The sequence below is a fragment of the Callorhinus ursinus genome, unplaced genomic scaffold, assembly GCF_003265705.2.
Source record: "Callorhinus ursinus isolate GAN/ISIS: 27379988/994484 unplaced genomic scaffold, GSC_fseal_2.0 scaffold15, whole genome shotgun sequence".
Taxonomy (NCBI): Eukaryota; Metazoa; Chordata; class Mammalia; order Carnivora; family Otariidae; genus Callorhinus; species Callorhinus ursinus.
The window spans coordinates 44002344-44023572 of NW_027397077.1; the positions used below are offsets into that span (position 1 = coordinate 44002344).

The 21229-nt window shown below is 57.8% G+C and overlaps 1 protein-coding gene across 2 annotated transcripts in view; it reads right to left on the reverse strand.

Moving 5' to 3' along the window:
- FBLN2 (fibulin 2) overlaps positions 1-21229 on the reverse strand; it is an 85172-nt gene that overhangs the window by 7560 nt on the left and 56383 nt on the right. The window contains exons 4-16 of one of the 2 annotated variants that reach the window (XM_025885751.2): positions 20118-20247; positions 19029-19209; positions 16364-16573; positions 15610-15723; positions 14881-14982; positions 12536-12676; positions 8096-8230; positions 5856-5993; positions 3911-4054; positions 3655-3783; positions 3100-3225; positions 895-1011; positions 245-373 (exon numbers count right to left, since the gene is read on the reverse strand). In XM_025885751.2, coding sequence (XP_025741536.1) covers positions 245-373; positions 895-1011; positions 3100-3225; positions 3655-3783; positions 3911-4054; positions 5856-5993; positions 8096-8230; positions 12536-12676; positions 14881-14982; positions 15610-15723; positions 16364-16573; positions 19029-19209; positions 20118-20247 — 1796 coding nt within the window. The remainder of the gene's footprint in view (positions 1-244; positions 374-894; positions 1012-3099; positions 3226-3654; positions 3784-3910; positions 4055-5855; positions 5994-8095; positions 8231-12535; positions 12677-14880; positions 14983-15609; positions 15724-16363; positions 16574-19028; positions 19210-20117; positions 20248-21229) is intronic. The other variant, XM_025885752.2, reaches the window with a different exon arrangement.

Below are 21229 nucleotides of genomic sequence, written 5' to 3' on the forward strand. Positions count from 1 at the left end.
TTTTAGGACCACCCCTCAGGATCCCTGTCCCTCTCCTAGGAGAGGGCCCACAGCTGAGCCCAAGCTGAGTCAAACAGCAGAAAGACTGTCTCCTTCTTCAACCCAGACACGGACCTCGGCTAATATGGCCACTAGCGGCATCGGCCGTTCCATGTTTATGTACTAGGTGTCAGAGCTCCAAGCACACAGCAAGCTGCTCAGGGCCTGCCCGAGACTCTGGTGGGGCAGGGACCTCCTTGCTTACCCTTGCAGGACCTCCCATTGGCCGTCATGGTGTAGCCCCGCTCCGGGCACGCACACTGGTAGCTCCCTGGCACGTTGACACAGCGGAAGGTACAGAGGATGCTGGCACCTTGAGCACACTCGTCAATGTCTGTCAGAAAGAGGTTCGGCCCCGGGTGAACCCCTTGTACCCACAGGGCCCAGCCACGGACAGTCATCCCAGCCCTGCCACAGCCCTACCACAAGCCCTGGAGCCTAGGGGCCCATTTTAACGATGAGGACAACTGGGCTCAGAGAGGGGAAGAGAGTTGCCAATGGCCACACAGCAAAACAGAACTCCCATTCCAGGGCTCACTCCCTGGGACTCCCAGTGCTCACTCCATGATTACTACTAGCAGTGCAGGGCCAATAAGGTACCAGACACAGGCCTGGACAAGGTATGTAACCCCATCCTTCATCCTGCTGAGGCCAGGACCATCACCTCCACTTTACAGAGGAGGAGCCTAAGGTCACATAGCCAAGGAGATCGCAGGGCTGGGAATCCGGCTCTAATGTGAGGCTGAAGCCTTTGTGTGTCCTGTGTGTCCCGGGCCCAGCAGGGAGTCTCTGGGAACCTGGCACACGGAGAAGGGGTGCCTCTCAGGAAGGGGCCCCGGGGCAGAGGAGAGTCACCTGTGCAGGTGTGCCCGTCCTCAGCCAGCTGGTAGCCCTGACGACAGTAGCACTGGTAGGAGCCGTAGATGTTGGTGCACTCCTGGCTGCAGCGCTGGGCCTCACACTCGTTCACATCTGCGGGGACACTGGCCCGTGGTCAGGGCGGAGTCCTGCCAGCCCAGCGGCGAGGGCTGAGCTCCCAGCTTACTTAGAGCCTTATCTTGGGAAGCCATTCGTTCCAGCCTCTCTTAAGGGCCAGTGGGGAATTAGAGGCCCGGAAAAGGGCAAGGAGCCCACCTGGGGCATGCGGCTGGGGCAGGGGCAGGGCTAGAGTTGCTGGTGGGGTCTCGGCCTGCTGCCTGGAGGAGACAGCCGCAGATCGGGCTCAGATGTCCCCGGTGGGGAGCTAGATGCTTGCCCCATTGAGAGGCCATAACAGCTGGTAGAGATGGCTCTGGGAGGCATCATCTAGGTGCTAATAAGGACCCCCTCAAGCTCTGGGGCCTCACCAGCCTGTCCTGATCCTCATGCCTGGCTCTGCATTGGGCTGGGGGTGGGGGGTGGGGGAAGGAACCAGAGCTGCACGTGTGGGCACATGAGCCAAATGGTGTGGGAGTGTGTGAGGTCAACTCATGGCTCAGATGGAACATCCACTGGCCTCTGAGCTCGGTGAGGGCTGGCACTTGGCTCTCCCTCATCCAACCAAGAAATGCTGAGCTGTTACAATGTGCCGGGCCTGTGCTGAATTTGGGGACTTAGCCATGAACAAGACAAAATCTCCACCTCGTGGAGCTGCTGTTCCCATGTGTGTTGGGAAAGGAGGGGGAGGGGGGATAACTGAATGAATCAAATAACTAGTACGTCCAAGGAGCAAGCGCTGTGGGGAAAGAGTAGAGAGGGAACAGGGAGAGTGTCTGGGAGGCTGCAGCTCTGCAGTCATGTGGGCAGCTGGGGAAAGTGTTCCAGGCAGAAGGCACAGCAAGAGCAAAGGCCCTGTGGTGAGAGTGTGCCTCGTGCCCTCGAGGGCCAGCAAGGACGCTGGTGTGGTCAGAGCAGAGGGGGCCAGGGGAGAGGAGCAGGGGAAGTCGGTCACGCAGGGCCTGGTGGGCCGCCATCTGACTCACGTCCAGATCCCCCTCAGAATTTCCCAACACACATGGCGTTCACATGAAACGAGCCATCATCTTCTCTACTGGGCTCTGAGCTTCTGGTGCCAGGGGCCACACTGGCTTCATCTCTGGGTCTCCAGAGGTGACATCCAGCCACAGATGGTGTAGAGAAGCTGCCTGAAGCAAGGATGGTGGCAGCGAAGGCAGAAGGACCAAGAAGCGAGTGAATGAGCCACACCATCCGAGACCCATGCCCGCCCCTCGCTGCACCCAGCCTGGCCTGGAGGAGGGGCTCACAGGTGATCAGAACACAGACGAAGGAATGAATGTGATGAGGTCTGTTCCGGGGGGGGCCTCCAAATGCCCTCTGAGGCAGCCGGGCCTGGTCACACTGCCCTGCCCCTGGGCTGGTGCTGTCCCATGGGAGGGCCAGCTCAGAGGTCTCTGCAGGCTCCCCTCCCCAGGAGGGAAGTAAGGAAAGCGCCTCCAGGCTAGGAGCGGCTAGAGAGCCACACCCTCTTCCCTCACCTACCGCCTGACCCTTGGGCAGGGTCCAGCCCATTCATACGCTTGGTTTAACTCACGGTGTGTTTTTTAGAAGTTTAAATCTATTGTAACATGTAAAAACCAGCAGATTTTACTTAGAGAGCTACATTTCTAGCATCTGGAAAACCAAGATCGGGTCAGCCTGGACTGTCACTGCTGGGCAGCACCATCTCCAGGTGCTGTGTGGCTGCCATTCCCTCTTGATGACCACTGGGCTCTCCAGCTGCCCTGAGCCTGATGTCATGTTTCACTCACTTCTGTTCCTTGCCCGGACCCCCAGGCTGTGCAATCATGACCAGGATCAGAACCTACTAAGGGGCCAAGGCTAGGCTGTCATCCCCGCCTGAAAGGAGCTCCTGTCTGGGGGTGCAGACGACGCAGAAACCCAGCCCCTCTGGTGTGAGATGGCCGGACCCTGGGCCCTCTGGGAGGGCTTTGGCAGAGGTAGAGAAGTGGTGTGAGGTAGGGATGGGGCTGGGGAAGGTATGAAGCTAGGGGCTGGCAGGGCTTTGGGCTTTTTACATGGTGGGGACCTCTGTGTGGGGTCAGAGGTCGGGGTCAGCGGTACCTTCACAGCGCTTGCCATCTGCAGCCAGCAGGAAGCCGGTGGCACAGGAACAGCGGTAGGAACCTAGTGTGTTCTCACATGTGTGCTGGCACAGGCGGCCCGGCGAGGTCCAGCACTCGTTCACGTCTGCGGGCGGGTGGCAGGCAGGGGGTGGGCGGCCCGAAGGGAGGGCAGAAGGGCCCTGGGAGCCAGCTCCCTCCACCCCCAGGTAGAAGAGGGGCTGGGTGAGGACGGAGACACAGAAACCCAGGAGGAGAAACAGGGAGGAACCTGGACAAGGAACAGGAGAGGCAACAAGACCAGGGGCCGAGGAGAAACGCAGCAAGAGTGTTGGAAAGAGGCTGGAGGCAGAGACAGAAGGACGGGCAGACACAGCAAGAGGCAAGCAAGAAGGGTGACAGGGCCGTGCTGAGAGAAGCAGAGGAGACCAGAGCAAAGAGGAACAGCAGAGCAAGGCGGAGGACAGGGCCGGCAGGAAGGAGGAGGCGGCTTGAGGGGAGGGCCCGGCGCAGGGGGACACCACAGAGGGGTTCCTGGCCACCAGGGCCCACTTACCGACGCAGGCCCGACCGAAGGCGTCCCGCTGGAAGCCAGGTTTGCAGTCACAGCGGTAGGAGCCGGGGAGGTTGTGGCACACCTGGCCCTCGCCGCACTGGTGCAGCCCCATCCCACACTCGTTCACGTCTGCCGGGGAAGGCGAGCAGGGCACCCTGAGGCCCAGGCTCCCCCTCGGCCAGGGCCACCCATGGGCCGAGGAACCCGGGAAGCCCCAGGCTGGGTGGAAGGTGGGCAGGGAGGTGGTTGGCCTCACCCACACACTTGGTCCCGTCCTGGTTGGCGTGGTAGCCACGCCCACAGAGCAGCGGGTTCCTCTGGCACGTGTAGGAGCCCACGGTGTTGATGCAGCTAAAGCCTGGCCGGCACGGCTCGGCCAGCGACGTGCACTCGTTGATGTCTGCAGAAGGGATGGAGGTGACGGGGAGCCTGGCACGGCCCCTCCCCGCGTCCTGGCTTCTGAGTCCAGGGCCACACCCGTAGGTGGCCGGTTTGGGGATCCAGACCAGCCTTGGACAGGGCTGCGGGATGAGTGTCCCCCTCCTGTGTCCTATGACCCCAGGGCCTTCTCCTTCAAGAACCTAAGCACCCGCCGAGCTCTTCCTACATTAATCTCACAGCTGCCCTGATGAGGCGGTTGAAGACAGTGGCCCCCCTAGAACTTGAAGCTGAGTTTTAGGGTAACTACAGTAAGTCACACCCCTGCCCTGGCTCTTCCTGCCAACCTGTCAAGCTCCTCCTCCATCTCTCCCTCACACTATGCTCCAGCCTCACTGGCCTCCTCATCATCTCAAAATGCCCCCAGCCCACCACAGGGCCTTGGCATATGCTGTCCCCCCCCTTCTCTGGCACACACTGCCCTCTGATATTTGCATGGCTGGCTCCCTCTCTTGCTCAGGTCCCTGCCCCAATGTCACCTCCTCAGGGAGGCTCCCAACCATTCTAGGTAGATGAGCCCCCCTTTAAGATTTTATCCCCTACTTATTATTTATCAAAGCACCTTTGAATAACTGCCACTTCTATAAATGTGTTTGCTTAGTCCCTCCTCCTCCAAAATGTCTCAGTGAAGTGCTATAACTCCCTGACATCTAGAATCAGGCACATAGTAGGTGCTCTGAAAACGCTGTCAATGAATGAATCACTGAAGAACTGCTGGCATTCGGGCAGACCCCCCTGCCTCACATTTCCCTGACCCTGGCTGAGGATCACAGGGACCCTCTCGTGCCCACAGCCCTGGGGGGTCCCTGTGCCACTGCCAGAGTCACACAGTGAGGAGCTGTTAAGGGGGTATCCCAGAAACAGCTCCAGCTCCCAGCATGGTTAGAGGGACCCCCACAGAGCCTTGAGAAAGGCTTCATATAAAGCCAACACACCGCTTGTCCCTAAGTGTCTTCCCTGTAAGATGGAGACACCTGTCCCACCAGCTGCCCACGTGAGGGAAGGGTGTGCGATGGAAGCTGTTTCTAACACACCCCGGTTTCTGTCCACAGCGGCTGGCCTTGCACACCTGCCTGTCTTTCCACCCCTCCTGCATCTTTCACTGCCCCCCACCACCACACACACAGGGTTGAGCGCCACCTTGACCATGCCTGCTGCAGATGCCGTCAGTCCCGCAGGGGCTCTGGTGCCCCGCCTCTGGACCCGACATCAGCAGCAGCCCCGGGAAGGTGAGGCTGCAGCAGGCCAGCAGCGTTGTGGAAGGAGGTGAAGAGAGGTGGGGAGAGTGTGAGATCTCAGACCCAGGCGAGGACAGCTAGGCCACCATGTGCCAAACTGCAGGTCTTGACCCATGAGTGTGGCATGAGCTCAACCTCATGTCTCACTAACATCCTCTGCAACAGAAATTTTAGCTAGTATCCCGTGTAGTAGGGTAACGTTTTGTGGAGACTCTGTTCCAGCTGTGTGTGTGTGTGTGTGTGTGTGTGTGTGTGTGTGTGTGTGTGTGTGTGTACGTGTGTGTGTACCAGGTCAAGATATAAAGATATTCCTTACTGCTACTTGGTTAAAAACCTCTGATAGACGTTCATGCCGTCCAATCCCAGAGAAGGGTAAACTGAGGCCACAGGAGCAGGAACTCAGCCAAGGTCAGACAGGTCAGGATTTCAAGAGTTCTGTTTCGCAAGTGCGTCCCGGGGCCAGGTCCCCACGAGCCCTCCTGGAGTCCCCCGGCGGCGGCCACAGCCCCCGCAGCCCCCGCTCACCCACGCAGTTGCCCTCGGGGTCCTGCAGGAAGCCCTCCATGCAGCGCTGGCGCGCCTGGCAGTAGAAGGAACCTTTGGTGTTCTGGCACGTGAAGCCCGCCTGGCAATTGTGCGTGCCCAGCTCACACTCGTTCACGTCTGCCACACAGAGACAGGGTGTCAGAGGCCAGTGGGGCTGGCAGGCCCCTGCCCACATGCCCTACCGTGACCATGACGGTTGCAAAGGTCTCCTCCATCATGGGAGGGTGGCAGAGCAAGTTCGCTGCTGGGACCCAGGCCAGTAGTAACGATGCCATCACCACAGTGCCGGAGCATCTCTGCGGCAGAAGGCACCTTCCCCGGCACCCTGACGGGGCTTTCTTTACCTGGTGCTCCCGACAACCCCAGCAAGTAGGGGCTATGACAAACGCCATCTTAAACAGGGGGGATGGAGGCACGAACACGGTTGACGGCTCTGGGACCCTGGGCTGGGGCCTGCTCCAGGGTCTGTGCTCCCGGGGCAGGCAGAAATGAGGACGAGGGCCCAAGTCCCCCAGGGCCTGTGTCCAGCCTTCTCGGGAGGTGGCACTGAGGGGGGAGCTGCCAGATCTGGAAGGCACCGCTGTCCCCACCTGCTCTGTGGCATGGAGCAAGTCCCTGAGGGCCCCTGACCTCCGTGCAGCACCCCACAGTTTACAAAGCGCTGGCACTGAGCCCTCCCTCGGCCTTCCTGCAGCAGGTACAGCCGGCCTTTCCAACAGACGAGGAACCGAGACAGGATGCAGAAAGGTGACGTACAGGGAGTCCGCGGCAGGGCGTATACTCACTCAGTGTCACTGACTGCCAGACCAAGGCCTGTGTGTCTGTCTGTCTGCAGTCCTTCCACCTGTCCTTCCCTCCATCCCTCCCCTGTCTGGTTTCCAAGGCTTCCACCACTGTTCCACAGCAGCCCGGTCTCTGAGAGGCCCTGTGCTGGGTTCGAGGCACCCAAATGTGGACCGGGTGTGGCCCCTGTCCCAAGACCATGCCTGAGGAGGCAGCCCCTCTGCAGCTACTCTGGTCTAAGGAGGTGGCGGCCAGCACCCGAGATGACAGAGGGGCAGGGGGCGTGGGACACGTCCAGGGAGGTGCGCCCCTCCCCAGGTGTCAGAGTCTTCAAAGGGGGGCTGGCCCCGGATCTGTGTGTGCACACATGTGTGCCGAGGGCTCACCTCTCCTCCCAGCTCACTCCACCCAGGCTCAGGGCCCAAAGTAGGGCTTGCTAATCCACCTCTCTGAGCTCATGCCCAACCTCAGGTCCCTTTTCATCCAGTTTCCAGGGTTTGCAACACTTGAGTGCTTCTGTGGGTCTTACCTCTTTGGTGACATTCTTCTGGGCATTTTTAGTTAAAAATGTTAAGACTCCAAACCTCCTCCCCGATGGTGCCTACCAGCCCTGTCCCACTTCTTGCACACTCCCAGCCTGCCTTTACCCCTGAGACTTTCTGTTCTCTGGCCACACCAAGATCTCTCCCCTCCCCAAAGCCCTCATACTTGCTGTTCCCTCTGCCTGCCCAGAGTCTCCTCCCCCAGAGCTTCTCATTCTGCAGGTCTGGATTCTTGGGACATCACCTCCAAGGGGGGCCTCTTTGGAGACCCACCTAAAGTAACACCCAGCCCACAGCCACTCCTGCCCTCCCCGTTTGCTTGGGTGGCCCCTGTCTCCCTCATCAGGAGGTGGGGGCAAGGACACCACACCCCAGCCCATATCCTGCCATCCAGAACTCTGCCAGGCACATAAAAGCAGCCCAGGAAGTTATCTGTTGAAATGGTTCCATGACAATTCTCCCTCTTCTTAGGAGGCTAGGATTTTCCAGTGAAAGGCACACAAGTGATCCTTCTGTGGAGCTCCACCCCCAGTGTATAAACAGGGGGACTGAGGCATGCTGAGGGAACAACTTGACACCCAGAAGCACACTCTGGCCTCCCCCTACCATCCTCAGATGCCCCACTCTGCCCCAAATACCATCATCTTTGAGGTCTTCCCACAGGCAAGAAACCCAAGTGCTCGGAGCTTGCTGGGAGGGAGGAGGCTCTGGTCAGGCCAGGAGCGGGTCAAGGGGCAGGGTGGGGTAGGAGGCGGGCGAGGGCGGGGCAAGAGGCAGGGTGGGGTGGGAGGCGGGCGAGGGCGGGGCAAGAGGCAGGGTGGGGTGGGAGGCGGGTGAGGGCGGGGCAAGAGGCAGGGCACATCAGGGGCGGGGCCTCCAGCCTGCCCTCCTCACCTGCGCACTCGCCATCCTCCAGGGCGTAGCCAGGCTCACAGGTGAGAGCCTTGTAGCAGTGGAAGGAACCCACCGTGTTCACGCAGTGCTCGCCCCGGCTGCACGAGTGCAGGTCCGTCACACACTCGTTGATGTCTGCAGGGAGATCGGGGCCGTCAGAGGCTGCAGGGTGGTGCCAGGACCTCGGGCCTGGCACAGCCAGCCCTGCCCTCAAGGCCTCAAGGTGCCCACCACCCAGAGAGCCACACGCGGTTGATGTGCACCTATCTATGCAGCCGTTCATTCAACAAAGATTTATCAAGCGTCTGCTGTGCCAACAAGCATTGTTCTTGGCACCGGAGGACATCCGACGGTGAACAAGACAGACAAATCCCTGCCGGGGCCGACACAAATAAACAAGTAACAAGTAGGGAGGGTGGAGGTCATAAGTGTCGTGGAAAAGCCAGAGCAGGGTGAAGGGAATGAGAAATAGAGAGGGCAGCAGGGAGGTCCGGGGGATCCTCAGACAGGAGGCCATTTGAGCAAGCATGTGAAGGGCTGACAGAATGAGTCCAGCAGATATTCCAGGCAGAGGGGACAATGGATGCCAGGGTCCTGAGGAGGGGGCCGCCAGGCAGCCTCAGACTCAGAACTGGCCAGGAGGGGGTTTGGGTGCAGGGGAGAGAAGAGAGTGTTTGTAGATGCAGAGGGAGGTGGGAGCCATAGAGGCTGCTAGAACAGGAGATGGATGATGGGGCTTGGACCACCACCCATGGAGGTGAGGAGAAGCAAGTCAGGTCTGGAAATGCTGTGAAGGTAGAGCCAACAGGATCCCCTGATGGATGAGCCAGAGGTGAGCGAGAAAGAGGAGCCTAGAGGTGTACAGAGCTTTCTGGCTGAGCGGTTGGACAGGCGAGGGTGCCAGCCTGAGATGGGGACGGCTGCGAGGATCAGGCCAGCACAGAAGGCTGGGAACCCCACCAACACCCTGAGTTTGAGTGTCAAGAGGCAGCCAGGCACGCATGTGAGTTCACGGAAGGGGTCTGAGTGGAGACACTGACTGGGGAGCGGTCAGGGGCTGAGGTCCCCTAGGGGACAGGGCATAGAGAAGAGGCCAAGAGCAGACTTGGGATGAGCAACTGGGAAGGGGAGAAGCCCACAAAGGTGAGAGAAGGGAGGGTGGGAGAACCTGCCCCAGGTTCTGGTGCTAAGGATGAGCATGAGCGGATGACCCGCCCCGTGCCGGCCACCTCCACACTCCACCTGGCAGGGAGGCGCAACAATCCTGATGCATTCATCCCTTGGACACACATTAGCCAGCCCCTCTTCTGTGCCAGGCCCAGCCGGCCAAGCGGGGGTGTCGCCACAGCGCCCGCCCTCAAGGAACTGCCGGCCTGGCATGGGGACGGGACAGGGAAGGTAGAGATACTGGGGAGAAAAGCTGCTGTTTTGGAGCCTTGGACTGTCAGAGCTGCTTCTCAGGGGCGGTGACCTGGGACCTACATCTACAAGGATGATGGAGGCCAGGTGGAGAGGTGGGGTGCAGGGCTGTGGGGAAAGACCCCCTTCCAAACTCACAGGTGACCAAAGGGCATGGAGGCCAGGCTGACCCTGACTCTGGGGGCGGAGGGGATGGAGAGGTGGGAAACGGAGAGTTTCGGGCCAGCAGTTTCCTGGGAAGGCTTGGCTGCGCAAGATAAAGACTTCTGATTCCCAGGATGGAGTGACAGGGAGAGATGCTTCCACGACCCCAGAAAGGCCACAGCTCCACAGCCCCAACAGCCTGGAAGGAACCACGGTAATAAGAAACAGCAGCCGGGTGCCTGGGTGGCTCAGTTGGTCAAGCGACTGCCTTCAGCTCAGGTCATGATCCTGGAGTCCCAGGATCGAGTCCCACGTCGGGCTCCCTGCTCAGCGGGGAGTCTGCTTCTCCCTCTGACCCTCCCCCCCTCATGTGCTCTCTCTCTCTCTCTCATTCTCTCTCTCAAATAAATAAATAAAATCTTAAAAAAAAAAATAAGAAACAGCAGCCAACACTAACTGAGGTTCGCTAGGGGTCTGGCCATTTACAGATGCCATTTCACAAGCAAAGTGACTTGACTGGACCGAAGTCACACAGCCTGCACATGGCAGCAGCAAGAAGGGAACCCAGAGCACCCAGCCCAGAGCTGTGCTCTTTCCATGCTGCTGCGGGATGGGCCCCAAAACCTGGGGCCGCTTCCTTCCCATCATCTAGCAGAACAGCTCATCTGCAACACTTTTCCCAGGGGCCAAGATGGTCCTCAAAGGGCAGGGCACAAAAGACAAACTGCAGAAATCATACACCCATTAGAAGTCTTCTGGACTTGGATCCACCCTATCCCACTTTGGCTTACATACCTTCGGTGATGGGGAGCTCATTACCTATGCAGGCTGCCTCAGGGTAACCCATTTGTTGAATCATAAAAATGACATCAAATATTCTTTACGTGGACTAACTCAATCTCCACGGTGACAAAGGCAGGTGTGACTACTATGTCATTTCACAGATGGGGAAACTGAGGCTGAGAGGCTAATGGACTCGTCTAAGGTCTTGCAACTAGAAAGTGGCAGAGCCAGGCTTTGAACCCAGGCAGTCTGGCCACAGAGGGCACACTCTTCACCCAGGTGCAAGTCTCTCATCGCACCAGCCGGGGTTCACAGCCAAGCCTGGAGCTAGCAGATGAACCGCAGAAGACATCGGTCCTCGTCTCTGCGTGAAGAAGTGATGGGGAGAACAAGTGCAAACAGATGATAAAATGAGCATGTCAGTGGAGCAGGAGGGGGGCACTGGGGCATCAGTGCAGAATGAACAAGCAGAGAGACATGAAAGAACGAGAATGTGAGCTCATAAATTTTGCTGAATGAAATATACCTTTGCTCTTTTAATCCCAGAACCTGTTTTCTGGCTGCCTGGGGGCCCCTTCTAGTATGAGGTCTTCTGTCCAGGGCACTGGGGGAGCCCACACCCCCAGGCATGGCCAGGGCGTCCTGGGAGGGGTCCTCACATGCCCAGGCAGGATCCACCTTCCCAGATATCCACACACAGACACGACCCAGACAGGAAGAGCTGCCCAGCCACGGAGAAGCGGGTTCGGGAGGGTGCATGTTGTGCCGACAGCTGGAGGCCAGGGGCAAACATGTCCACAGCTTCCCCTCAGCCCAGCACCGTGGGCCCATCTGCCCAGTGGCGGAGGGTGAGGAAGAGAACATGTCCGGGCTGGACATGGTCCCCAAGCACAGAGAAGACAGACGGGGCTCTGATCACGTGCCCTGGATGCACTTTGCACTGTTCCTACCTCCACGCTTTTGTTCGAGCTCTTCCTTCCACCCTGCATGCCCTTCCCGATTTCCAAGTCCCATCCATCCTCAGAGACCAGCGCAAATGCCATCTTCTATGGGGAGTGTGTCCAGATGCCACCAGTGGGGATGACCTCTCCCTTTGTTTGTGTCTCTACTGGAGCATTTCCAACCTTTTGCCCCAAGTCCCTGCTACTTTGGTTCTCTCTGTTGAGGACCATCATGTTTCCTCCATGAAAACATCAGGCCCCTGAGCCATGGGAGAGCATCATGTCTGCTCTTCTCACTGCCCCCAGGGCACACCTGAAGTCCCAGCCATGGGAGAGCATCAAGTCTGCTCTTCTCACTGCCCGCCCCCAGCGCACATATGCACCAAGAGGTAGGAGGGAAGGGCCATTACTGAGCACCAGCCCCATCCACACTCAGGCCAGGAGCTAGGTCCCGCTGGGTAGCAGCCCTTGCTCAGTCCTCTGGCCCCAAGATTAGAGGCAAGGAAACAGGATCAGAGAGGGAGCTCCACTGCTCAGCATCACACAGCAAATGAACACTGAGTTGAGGTGCGATGCTGGGTCTGCCCAACCCCAACTCCAACCATTCACCTCTGGAGGGTATTCTAGTAGCCCCCAAGGGTAATCTCAGCAGCTGACATCACATGCTCACTGTGCCCCAGGCTCTGCGCTACACCGTACACACATCATTTCTAAAGGAGGATCAATGCCTCCTTTTTTACAGGTAATGAAACTGAGGCTTGGAGAAGGGAAGACATTTGTCCAAGTCCACAGAGCTCCTAGGGGGTCCCGCTTCAAATACAGGCCTCCCTGCCTCCAGACCCCATGGACTCTATCCTGCTGCCGGCACATGGGGCCTCCTCATTTCAACGACCCAGCCGCATCACACATCAATTCGTTTTCTGACTCTCGGGCACACAGGTCCCTGGGGAAAGCAGCCTCCCTGTGGCGTCGATGAAGCAGCGGGACAAGACACCAGGACACAGAGGGCGTGACACGGAGCAGGGGGTGCCGGTGGTGCTGAGAGCTCATATGCAAAGGGCAGGCCCTTTAGCATGTGGCCACGGTGTGGCGGCATGGCGTGGAGCAGAGCAGAGAGCCGTGACAGTGGCGGCAGGAGGGGGCTCTCGCTTACCCACGCACTTCCTGTGCATGTTGAGAATAAAGCCCTCGGCACAGAGCACCGTGTGGCTGACACAGTAGAAGGATCCCAAGGTGTTCACACAGAACTGTCGCAGGCTACAATCATGAGTGCCCATCAGGCACTCGTCTTGGTCTAGTGACGGCCGCAGGAGGAAAAACAGAAGGGCCGTTAGAGGGGCATGGCCTGTCATGAAGCACTCCGTGACAGAGAGGGAAACTGAGACCCAGGGAGGGGCAGGGACCCGCCCAGGGCCTCCTAGCGTATCAGTTGTACCTCTGGGCTTTGGGCCCAAGTCTGAGCTTGTAGGGTCAAAAGGCTGTCAGAGCCAGAACCCCAGCGAGGACAGGTTGCAAGGTGAGGCTGAGAGAGGACAGGCGGCCCGCCCACGGGCACACAGCAGGGCGGGGCCAGGGGCCGTCTCCCACCCGGCTCTGGACAGTCCACCTCCAGAGGCAGTCAATGCGCCACGCAATGGCAGGGGTCTGGAACTTAAGTGCCTAATGGACTGAGCTGGCAACATACATAGGAAAAGGGGTTGGGGGACAAGGCGCTCATTGGGGCACTCTGGGCCCTGTGCTCTGTCTATGGGGAGACCAGGACTGTGAACCCCTTGTGGGCAGAAGTTTGAAGACAAACCTTAAATCTGGTCATTTAAAAAAAAAATCTTGAGTTTTCATGGTTGGTAACTCTCATCTGATTGTTTTAAACAGGGTGGAGCCTAGCAGGATCTCCCTGCAGGGCAGACTGCCCCCTCAGAATGCCATCCGCAACCTCCGGCCTGGACCTCACAGTCTTTACTGCCAGGGGTCCCGCAGACACCCGGAGACACTGACACTGGCCTGAGGCCTGACAGGGACCGAAGGAGTCCCGACCCAGGAGAGATGCAGTCCTCACGTTTTCAGGACCCTGAGGCATGGGGACGGAAACCCAGAGGCCACCTGAGATCTGCTCCCACCACCTGGGAGAAAGGTCTGCCAGTCACTGCCATGCCATGCTGTGTGCCCTGGACCAGCCTCCTGCCCTCTCTGGGCAGGTGGATGGTTTTCATCCACATCAGAACAGTCTCGGCCAAAGGGCTAGATGTGGGGTTTCAGCTTTGGATAGGGATGTGGATATCCGTGGACACCCATCGAAGTCACATCTCCTGAACTTGAACCTGAACTAAAGTATTTCCTAGACTGTCTCCACGCTCCATGCTTGTCCTGCCTCCAGACATGAGGAGGTGTCGTCTCGAGGTCTCTCAGGTTGCTCTCAAGGTGTTATTCACTGTGGGAAGCACCCCAGCAGGTGCCGGATCCAATGTCCCCATTTCACAGCGGGAGGTCCTGGTCCGCTGAAGTCCCACCAAGACAAGACCTGGTCCTAGCGGGACAAGCTTTTGGTCTCTCTTTGGCTCTTTTGGTCCTTTTGTGAATGGCAGAGTTACCAACATCCACTGCCCCTTCTTTGGTTTCAGTAACAGAACTGAGCACGTGCCATCTAACTGGGGCTCCTGCTGTCCAGCCCTGCTCCCCCTCAGAGACAAGTGGGGAGCAACGAGCATCACTTCTGAGTCCTGCATTACAACAACAGGGCATGTACTCCCCTCCTTCTCTTTCTCCGCACGAGGCTAGAACAAGAACACGGTGGTCACAGACCAACCTCAGCCAAGGAGACAGGGCTAGTCGGAGTGTGGTCCAGGGACCTTATCAGGAACACAAATTCTTGGGCCCCACCCCAGCCCTAGTGGGTCAAGATCTCTGGGAATTCTGTGGAATTCTCAGGATCCGTGCTGTCACCAGGCCTCCATGTGACTCTGTGGCATGCTGAAGTTTGAGAAGCGCTGTTCCAGAGAATGGCAGAACAACAAGATGGAAGAGGCCTGAAGTCCTGGCCCGCCCGTGGGCACACCTGGATGGCATGCACACACCTGTGCATACACCTGGACGGCATGCACACACCTGTCCGTACCCCTGGACGGCAGGTACACGCCTGTCCGTACCCCTGGACAGCAGGCACACGCCTGTCCGTGCCCCAGGATGGCAGGCACACGCCTGTGTGTACCCCTGCACGGCAGGCACATGCCTGTCCGTACCCCAGGACGGCATGCACACGCCTCTGCATACCCCTGGACAGCATGCACACGCCTCTGCATGGTATCAGGAGAGGGAAGAGCTGTTTCAGCTCCTCTATCTGGGGCTCCGGTCAGAGCAGCCAGACCCATTCCTTTACTAACACAGTGAGTTTCACATCCAGAACGCCTCCACCTCATTCTGTTTGCCCCGCCTCCACTCTGGGGCCCCCGTCACCAGCCAGCTGAGGTTTGCACAGTGGGATAGAGGCCCCGGGGTACTCACCTTCACAGGACACGCCATCCGCCATGATGGCATAGCCAGGAAAGCAGGAGCACATGGCTGTGTCCCCAACGACGCTGCACACCTGCTTACAGGGCCCGTTGTCTGGGGAAAAACCACATGGAGATCAGAGACCACCGGGCTTATCACCTCCGGCACCAGCAGAGGGTCCTGGGAGCCAAGGAACCCCAGCCCCAGTCCTTTCCACAAGCTCCCCCAGTAAATCGGCTCATACGCCAGCTGGTGTCGGGGACGATGTTCAGGACCTCCCACTGCCACCGCCGCTCAGACACCAAACCCCTCCCTAGAGTCACAGTGCTGGCAGAGAGGAGGGAACAGAGAAGACAGGGAAGGAGGGAAAGGATAAGGAGACAGGAGGAACAAGAAAGAGGGAAGAGAGGAAGAACAAAGAGAACTTTCCACACAGGACTGCAAGCAGTCTCCAAGACAGTTTCTTAAGCAAGGATTCTATTCTTTCCATATTATAGGACCTGAGATGAAAAGTCGCTAACTGACTTGCTTGGGGTCACACCCTGGCCCTAGGCTCCCCCTCCCCTACATACAACCTCATCTCCTCAGCTACACTCTCAACTCCTGACCTCCAGACAGGCAAGATCAACCAAATTCCCAAAGCAGAAGCACCCCTTTGGCAGGAGACCATCTTGCACATGCCCAGCACTGGGGAGCTCACCCCCTGCAGGCAGCCCTGACCCACTCCATGGCCCAGGTTACCTTTGCAGGTGTTGGGCTGTGGCACTGGTAGCACGATGGTGTTGGAGGCCACTTGGGAGGAATCTGGTTTCAGTGCAGACTCCTCTGCAGCCTCTGGCTGTGGGGGGTCACCATCTGTCATGGGCAGAGCAGATAGGAGGGGGACAGCTCATGCCTTCAGCCTGGCCTCAGGCTCTTCTCACACCCTGGGCACCACACCAGGCATTTGACAGAGACTGCCTTGTTTAATCCTCTCCTACCCATTTCATAGGAGAGAAAACTGAGGCTCAGGAAGCAATGTACCCCAGGCAAAATTGATCTCATAGCTATTTGGGGTGGAGGAGGAGAGGAAGGAGGGGAGTGAGTTCCTAGACTAAAAACATATCTAACCCTGGACAGCTGATAGGCAGAAAGCCTCCCAGACCAGGGACTGAGGCAGCCTCCTAGGTTGCCTGTTGAAGCCTGACCACCTCAGGCCGAGTGCTGGGAACACAGTTTGAGTTGAGTTGGTGGGAGCTTCTGTAGCCTGGGTCCTGGCCCTGCACTGGGATCAAGGGTGGGGCACTGGGGCAGCCCACGCAAATGGAGCTTCAGATGGAGCAGATGGTTTCAACCCGTCCACCTGGCCTTACAAACCCCATTGCTAGGGGCCTCCAGTTCCCACGGGTTCCAATGTGTAGGGTGACAGGAGGGGAAGGAGCGCATTGTGCCCATCACAGGAACACCATGCTCCACTGGCAAGATCAGCCCCTGCGCCAGCCGTCTGAGCCCTTACCTGGACGGCAGGTGCGGCCATCGTCCTGCAGTGAGAAGCCAGGAAAGCAGGCACAGTGGTAGGAACCCACAGTGTTGATGCAGAGATGCTGGCACAGCTCCCCTGGGAGGAGCAGGCACTCATCCTGGTCATCACCAGGCAGGCTGTTGGGCAGCTCAGTCTCTGTGCCCAGGGACAGGGCCTCCCGGCTTGCCAACTCTGCCTCTGCAACTAGAGTGGGGGTCAGTGCTCGTGATGGGACACGGGTTGGCCCCAGCAGGTGGCTGACATTGTAAGCCCTTGGGAAATCAGTGTAGGTCCTCCTCAGAATCTTCTGTGTGCCCAGCTAAGATAGCGCAGATGGACAAAGCATGGATGGATGGATGGATGGATGGATGGATGGATGAATGGATGGATGGATGGATGGATGAATGGATGAAAAGACGAACAAACAGACCTCCAACAATAAGAATGAACCCATCAGAGCCAGGTCCAAGTCTTTATGCCCTGCAATATGACAGAGCCAGGCCCGTAACAGTCCCCAGAAAGCTTTGGCTAAAGTGTTGAACTAGATTCAGACCCCTGATCTCAGTGACATCTGGGAAGACCACCCCTAGCAATAGAAAGGACCTAAACATGTGTTCTGTCAGATGGGGATCTGAACGCTCACTTGGGCCTTCTGCAGCCATGTTCCCTTGGGCAGCACTGGGTCTCTCCAGCCTCCTAGGGCTGCCATGGGGAGCAGGTGGGAGAGGCAGAGAAGGCTCCTGGGGCTGAGCTGCCTTGGAGGATCTTCATATACTAGTAATGGAATGGGGAAGGGGACCCGCAGCCCTCTGTGTTCCCAGTCAGCATGGGACTTCAGCCTTGCTCACTGGCCCCAGGCAGCCGAGCTGCCCAAGAGACCAACTGCATGAGGTCACATCTGAGAAACATGTTTCATATTGAGGGTGTTTACACTGTGCTCCAGCCCAATCAGCCCCAGCCTGGTGCATGCAGGCAGGGCCGTGGCAGCTGGTGGTCTGGCCCAGAGACCTGGCGCTGCAGGTGGGCAGCAGACGGGCCTGGGCCCAGGGCTCTGCCGAGCGTGCTGAGGGCCGGACAGCATTTCTAGGGTGCTCAGCTCACCCTCACCAGCAGCATGCTCTTCATACCATATTCCGGGCAGGGGGAAACTGAGGCTCAGAGGAGCAAAGTGATTTGCCCAAGGTCACCTAAGCAGGACGGGAACCCAGGTCAGTCTGACCCTACCATCTATGTCTCCTGAGGCCCAGGTTACCCACCAGTTCCCCACTGGAGGAGAGGAACATGCACCTCTGGCCCTGTCCCCACCCTCTGACTCCTAAGGCCAAACTTTCTCCCAAACTTTACCTTGAACCAAACCCTTCTGGGTACTTACCAGACCTTAACAGCACTGCTCCACCAGGCCCCTACAGCCAACCCCAGCAAGTGGTATTCCATTGGACTGGACACGGATCTGTGTCCACGCTAGCCTGGTAAGGCTGTCCAGTCCCTCTTAGCCGAGTCCCTGTGGGCTCACTGGGACACCCTCATCAGTCTCCTGCTGACCCACAGGCACAAAGAAGGCTAATGGTCATGAGTCCAGGAGACATCCCTGGCTAGGGTGACAGCAGCTGGACATGGTAGCTGGAACAGGGACCACAGCACATGGCAGTCAGAGGAAGGAGGAGACCCCAGGGACATGGAAGGCTGGAAGTTCTAAGACTGCTCAGGCTCCAGGCCCTGCACTGGTACCAGAGCTCCCACACACATAGCCAACGGCTGCTTGGGGGCAGGCTCTGGGCAGGGGCACAGAGGAAGAGGGCACAGTCCTGATCAGCCCTCAAAGGGCTCATGGTGGTGAAAGGGAGGCCACCAAACAAACCCAGCATTCATTCAGTTATTTGCTAGTGACTCTTCGGGGCCAAGCACTGGGAATTCAGGGAGAAAGACAGTGCTGTCCTGAAGGGGCTGATCAGTGGGTGGGGTACCATTTCTGAATGCATTCTCTCTACTAGTTCTATCCTGTACCCTGAAGACACGGAATAACATAGGGATGTCATCCCTCCACGGGGATGGAGGGCAGATGGATGGAGGAAGGTGAATGAGTGAATGAGTGAAAGGTTTGCTGCTGGGTGGGTTGATGAATACATGAGCAGATGGACAGAAAAAGGATGGATGGATGGATGGACGGATGGATGGACAGACAGATGGATAGGCAGAAGGGTAAGTGGCTGGGTAAGTGGACGGGTGGGTGCTCATGTGGCTGGGTAGACACATTAATGGAAGGACGGACGTGTGAGTGGCCCAATGAGGGGACAGGGGAATGGACGGTGTAGTAGGATGAATGGGTGGAGAAATGGACCAGGGTCAGCAGGATGTGCTGGGGATGATGAAATGGATAGATGGATGGATGGACAGAAGAGTGGACGGGGAGGTGCAGGCGGACATGGGAGAGTGGAGTGTGAAAGGGTAGCAGGGAGTTGGTGGTTCGGTGCGGGGTGTGGATGGTACATACATAGCTGAATGGGATCACAATCTCAGAAATAAAAGGGCAGAGGCCACCATCAGAGGCCATGGAGCAGAGCTTGCCACAGGTGACAGTGGACCCCGGGTTCCCACAGAAGGCAAGAGGGCACCCAGCCTTGGCTGGAAGCCCCAACAGCTGTCTCTGCCCCTCACTCACCTCTCCGTGGTACAGCTTCGGGCTCCGGAGGCCGGCGGACCTCAGGCACGATGAGGGGGTCTTCACCCTCACAGCAGGAGAGCATGACATGGTTGCAGGGGTAGCCCAGGTTGGGGTTGGACTCGCACGAGTGGCCCTCAGCCCGCACACGGAGCCCCAGGCCACAGCAGTCACAGCATTGCTGGAGAGAGACGCACCATCACTGCCCACAGCCCGGCCGCTCAGAGTTCATCGGCCTTCTCCATGGACTGTGAGCCCAGGGGACTCACTCAGGGCCCCCAGGATGCAGCCTGGGGCCACACATGACCTCTCCAGAAGAAAGACTGCATTCCCCAGCTCCCTGGAAGCTCGGTGTGGCCACCGGACTAAGTTCTAGCCAATAGAGTAGAAGTGAAACACTGTCCTCAAGAGAGAGGCTCTTCTTAGCCCCATGTTCACAGCAGTATTCACACTAGGCAAAAGGCAGAAGCAACCCAAGTGCCATCAGCGCAACGTGTCATAACTACACGATGGACGGTTATTTAACCTTGAAAAGGAGAGAGCGTCTAACACACACTACAATGTGGGTGACCTTGAGGATGTGAAGCGAAGTGAAATAAGTCAGATACAAAAAGAAAAAACAGGGATGCCTGGGTGGCTCAGTCATTAAGCGTCTGCCTTCGGCTCAGGTCATGATCGCAGGGTCCTGGGATGGAGCCCCGCATTAGGCTCCCTGCTCGGCGGGAAACCTGCTTCTCCCTCTCCCACTCCCCCTGCTTGTGTTCCCTCTCTTACTGTCTCTCTCTCTGTCAAATAAATAAATAAAAATCTTTAAAATAAAAAAAAAGAAAAAGAAAAAGAAAAAACAGAAACAGAAAGCCCTTGAGGGCAGGTCTTTTCATGTGCTGTTCATTTCTGCATCCTTAATGCCTAAAGTGGCCCAGTACAGGCTGGTGTTCATCAAATAGTTCCTGAATGAACTGGCCACTCTAATAGCTGATGATGGTTTCTATGCAGATGAAGAGCCCCCAAGGAGTCCCACAGGGAGCCTAACCCCCCAGCCTGCGAGGACCTCGGGCCCAGGCTACGGATGCCACAGGTCGGGCTTGCCTTGTACAAGGAGACGCCACAGGTGTCATTGTCCTCAGACCCACAGGATTCGCCCTCCTTGGCCCCCATGACGCCAGCCATGCAGCTCTTCTCCTTCAAGTAGGACACGCAGCAGTGCTTCTGGGCTGTCCTGCAACAGAGGTGTGCCTCAGCCCCGCCCGAGTGCCAGCCCCCATCCTCCCAGTGACCCCCTCCAGGAGGGATGACTGGTCCCATTTCCCAGAGGAGGAAACGGAGGCTCAGAGAGGGAAGGCCCGGCCAGAGGTCCACTGCAAGCAAGGCCCGTGCTGGTGGCGGGGGCCTCGGCAAAGCCAGCATACCCGTCCCCATCAAAGAACATGGGTTCTGTGTCTGAGCTTCACCAAGAACACTGGACTCCACACTGTCTATCCCTGACCAGTGCGGGAGGGGGTCAGCATTTTGAGGTCCCCACAGGGCTGAGGAGAGGGAAACTCAACCCCAGGAAGCGTGGGCAACTCAGCCTGGAAGAAAGCAGCCTCCAGGCCCCTCGGCCGTGTGCCCCATATCTGTAGGGCTGCCCTGGGCAGCCAGCATACAAAAGGGGGGGCCACCAGGAGGTGAGGTTTAGCCTCACTTCAGAAAGGGCACATCCCAGTGGGAGCTATTCAGTGATGGAACTGCCTATCTATGAAGTAGTGAGTTTCCCATCACAAGAGGGATACAAGAACACCTCAGGGCCACTAAGCTCAAAACTCCTGAACGATGCATGCTCTACCTCCTAAGCAGCCCCCAAACTGGTAGGATGACAAAAGGGAAGGGAAAGGTACAAAGTTAGAATTTAAATGTCTCTAAAGGAGGCATGGAGGGCTAGACACTAGGAAACAGGGCCTCTAATTCTGACCATGCTCCCAAGGAGCCGTGTGGCTTTGGGTGAATCATATCACCTCTCTGAACCTTGTCCTCCTTATCTAGAAAAATAAGTAGGTTGGGAAAGAAGGCAACTCTGGGAAAAAGGAGAGGTGAATGGCTGACCAAGACATCTTCCCGGCGTAGCACAGAAGGGGCAAAGGTACAAATGATTGACGAGAGTCAGAGAAAACAATCAACACAGACAACAGAGGACAGTTGAGGGGCCAGCCTTCTGGAGACCC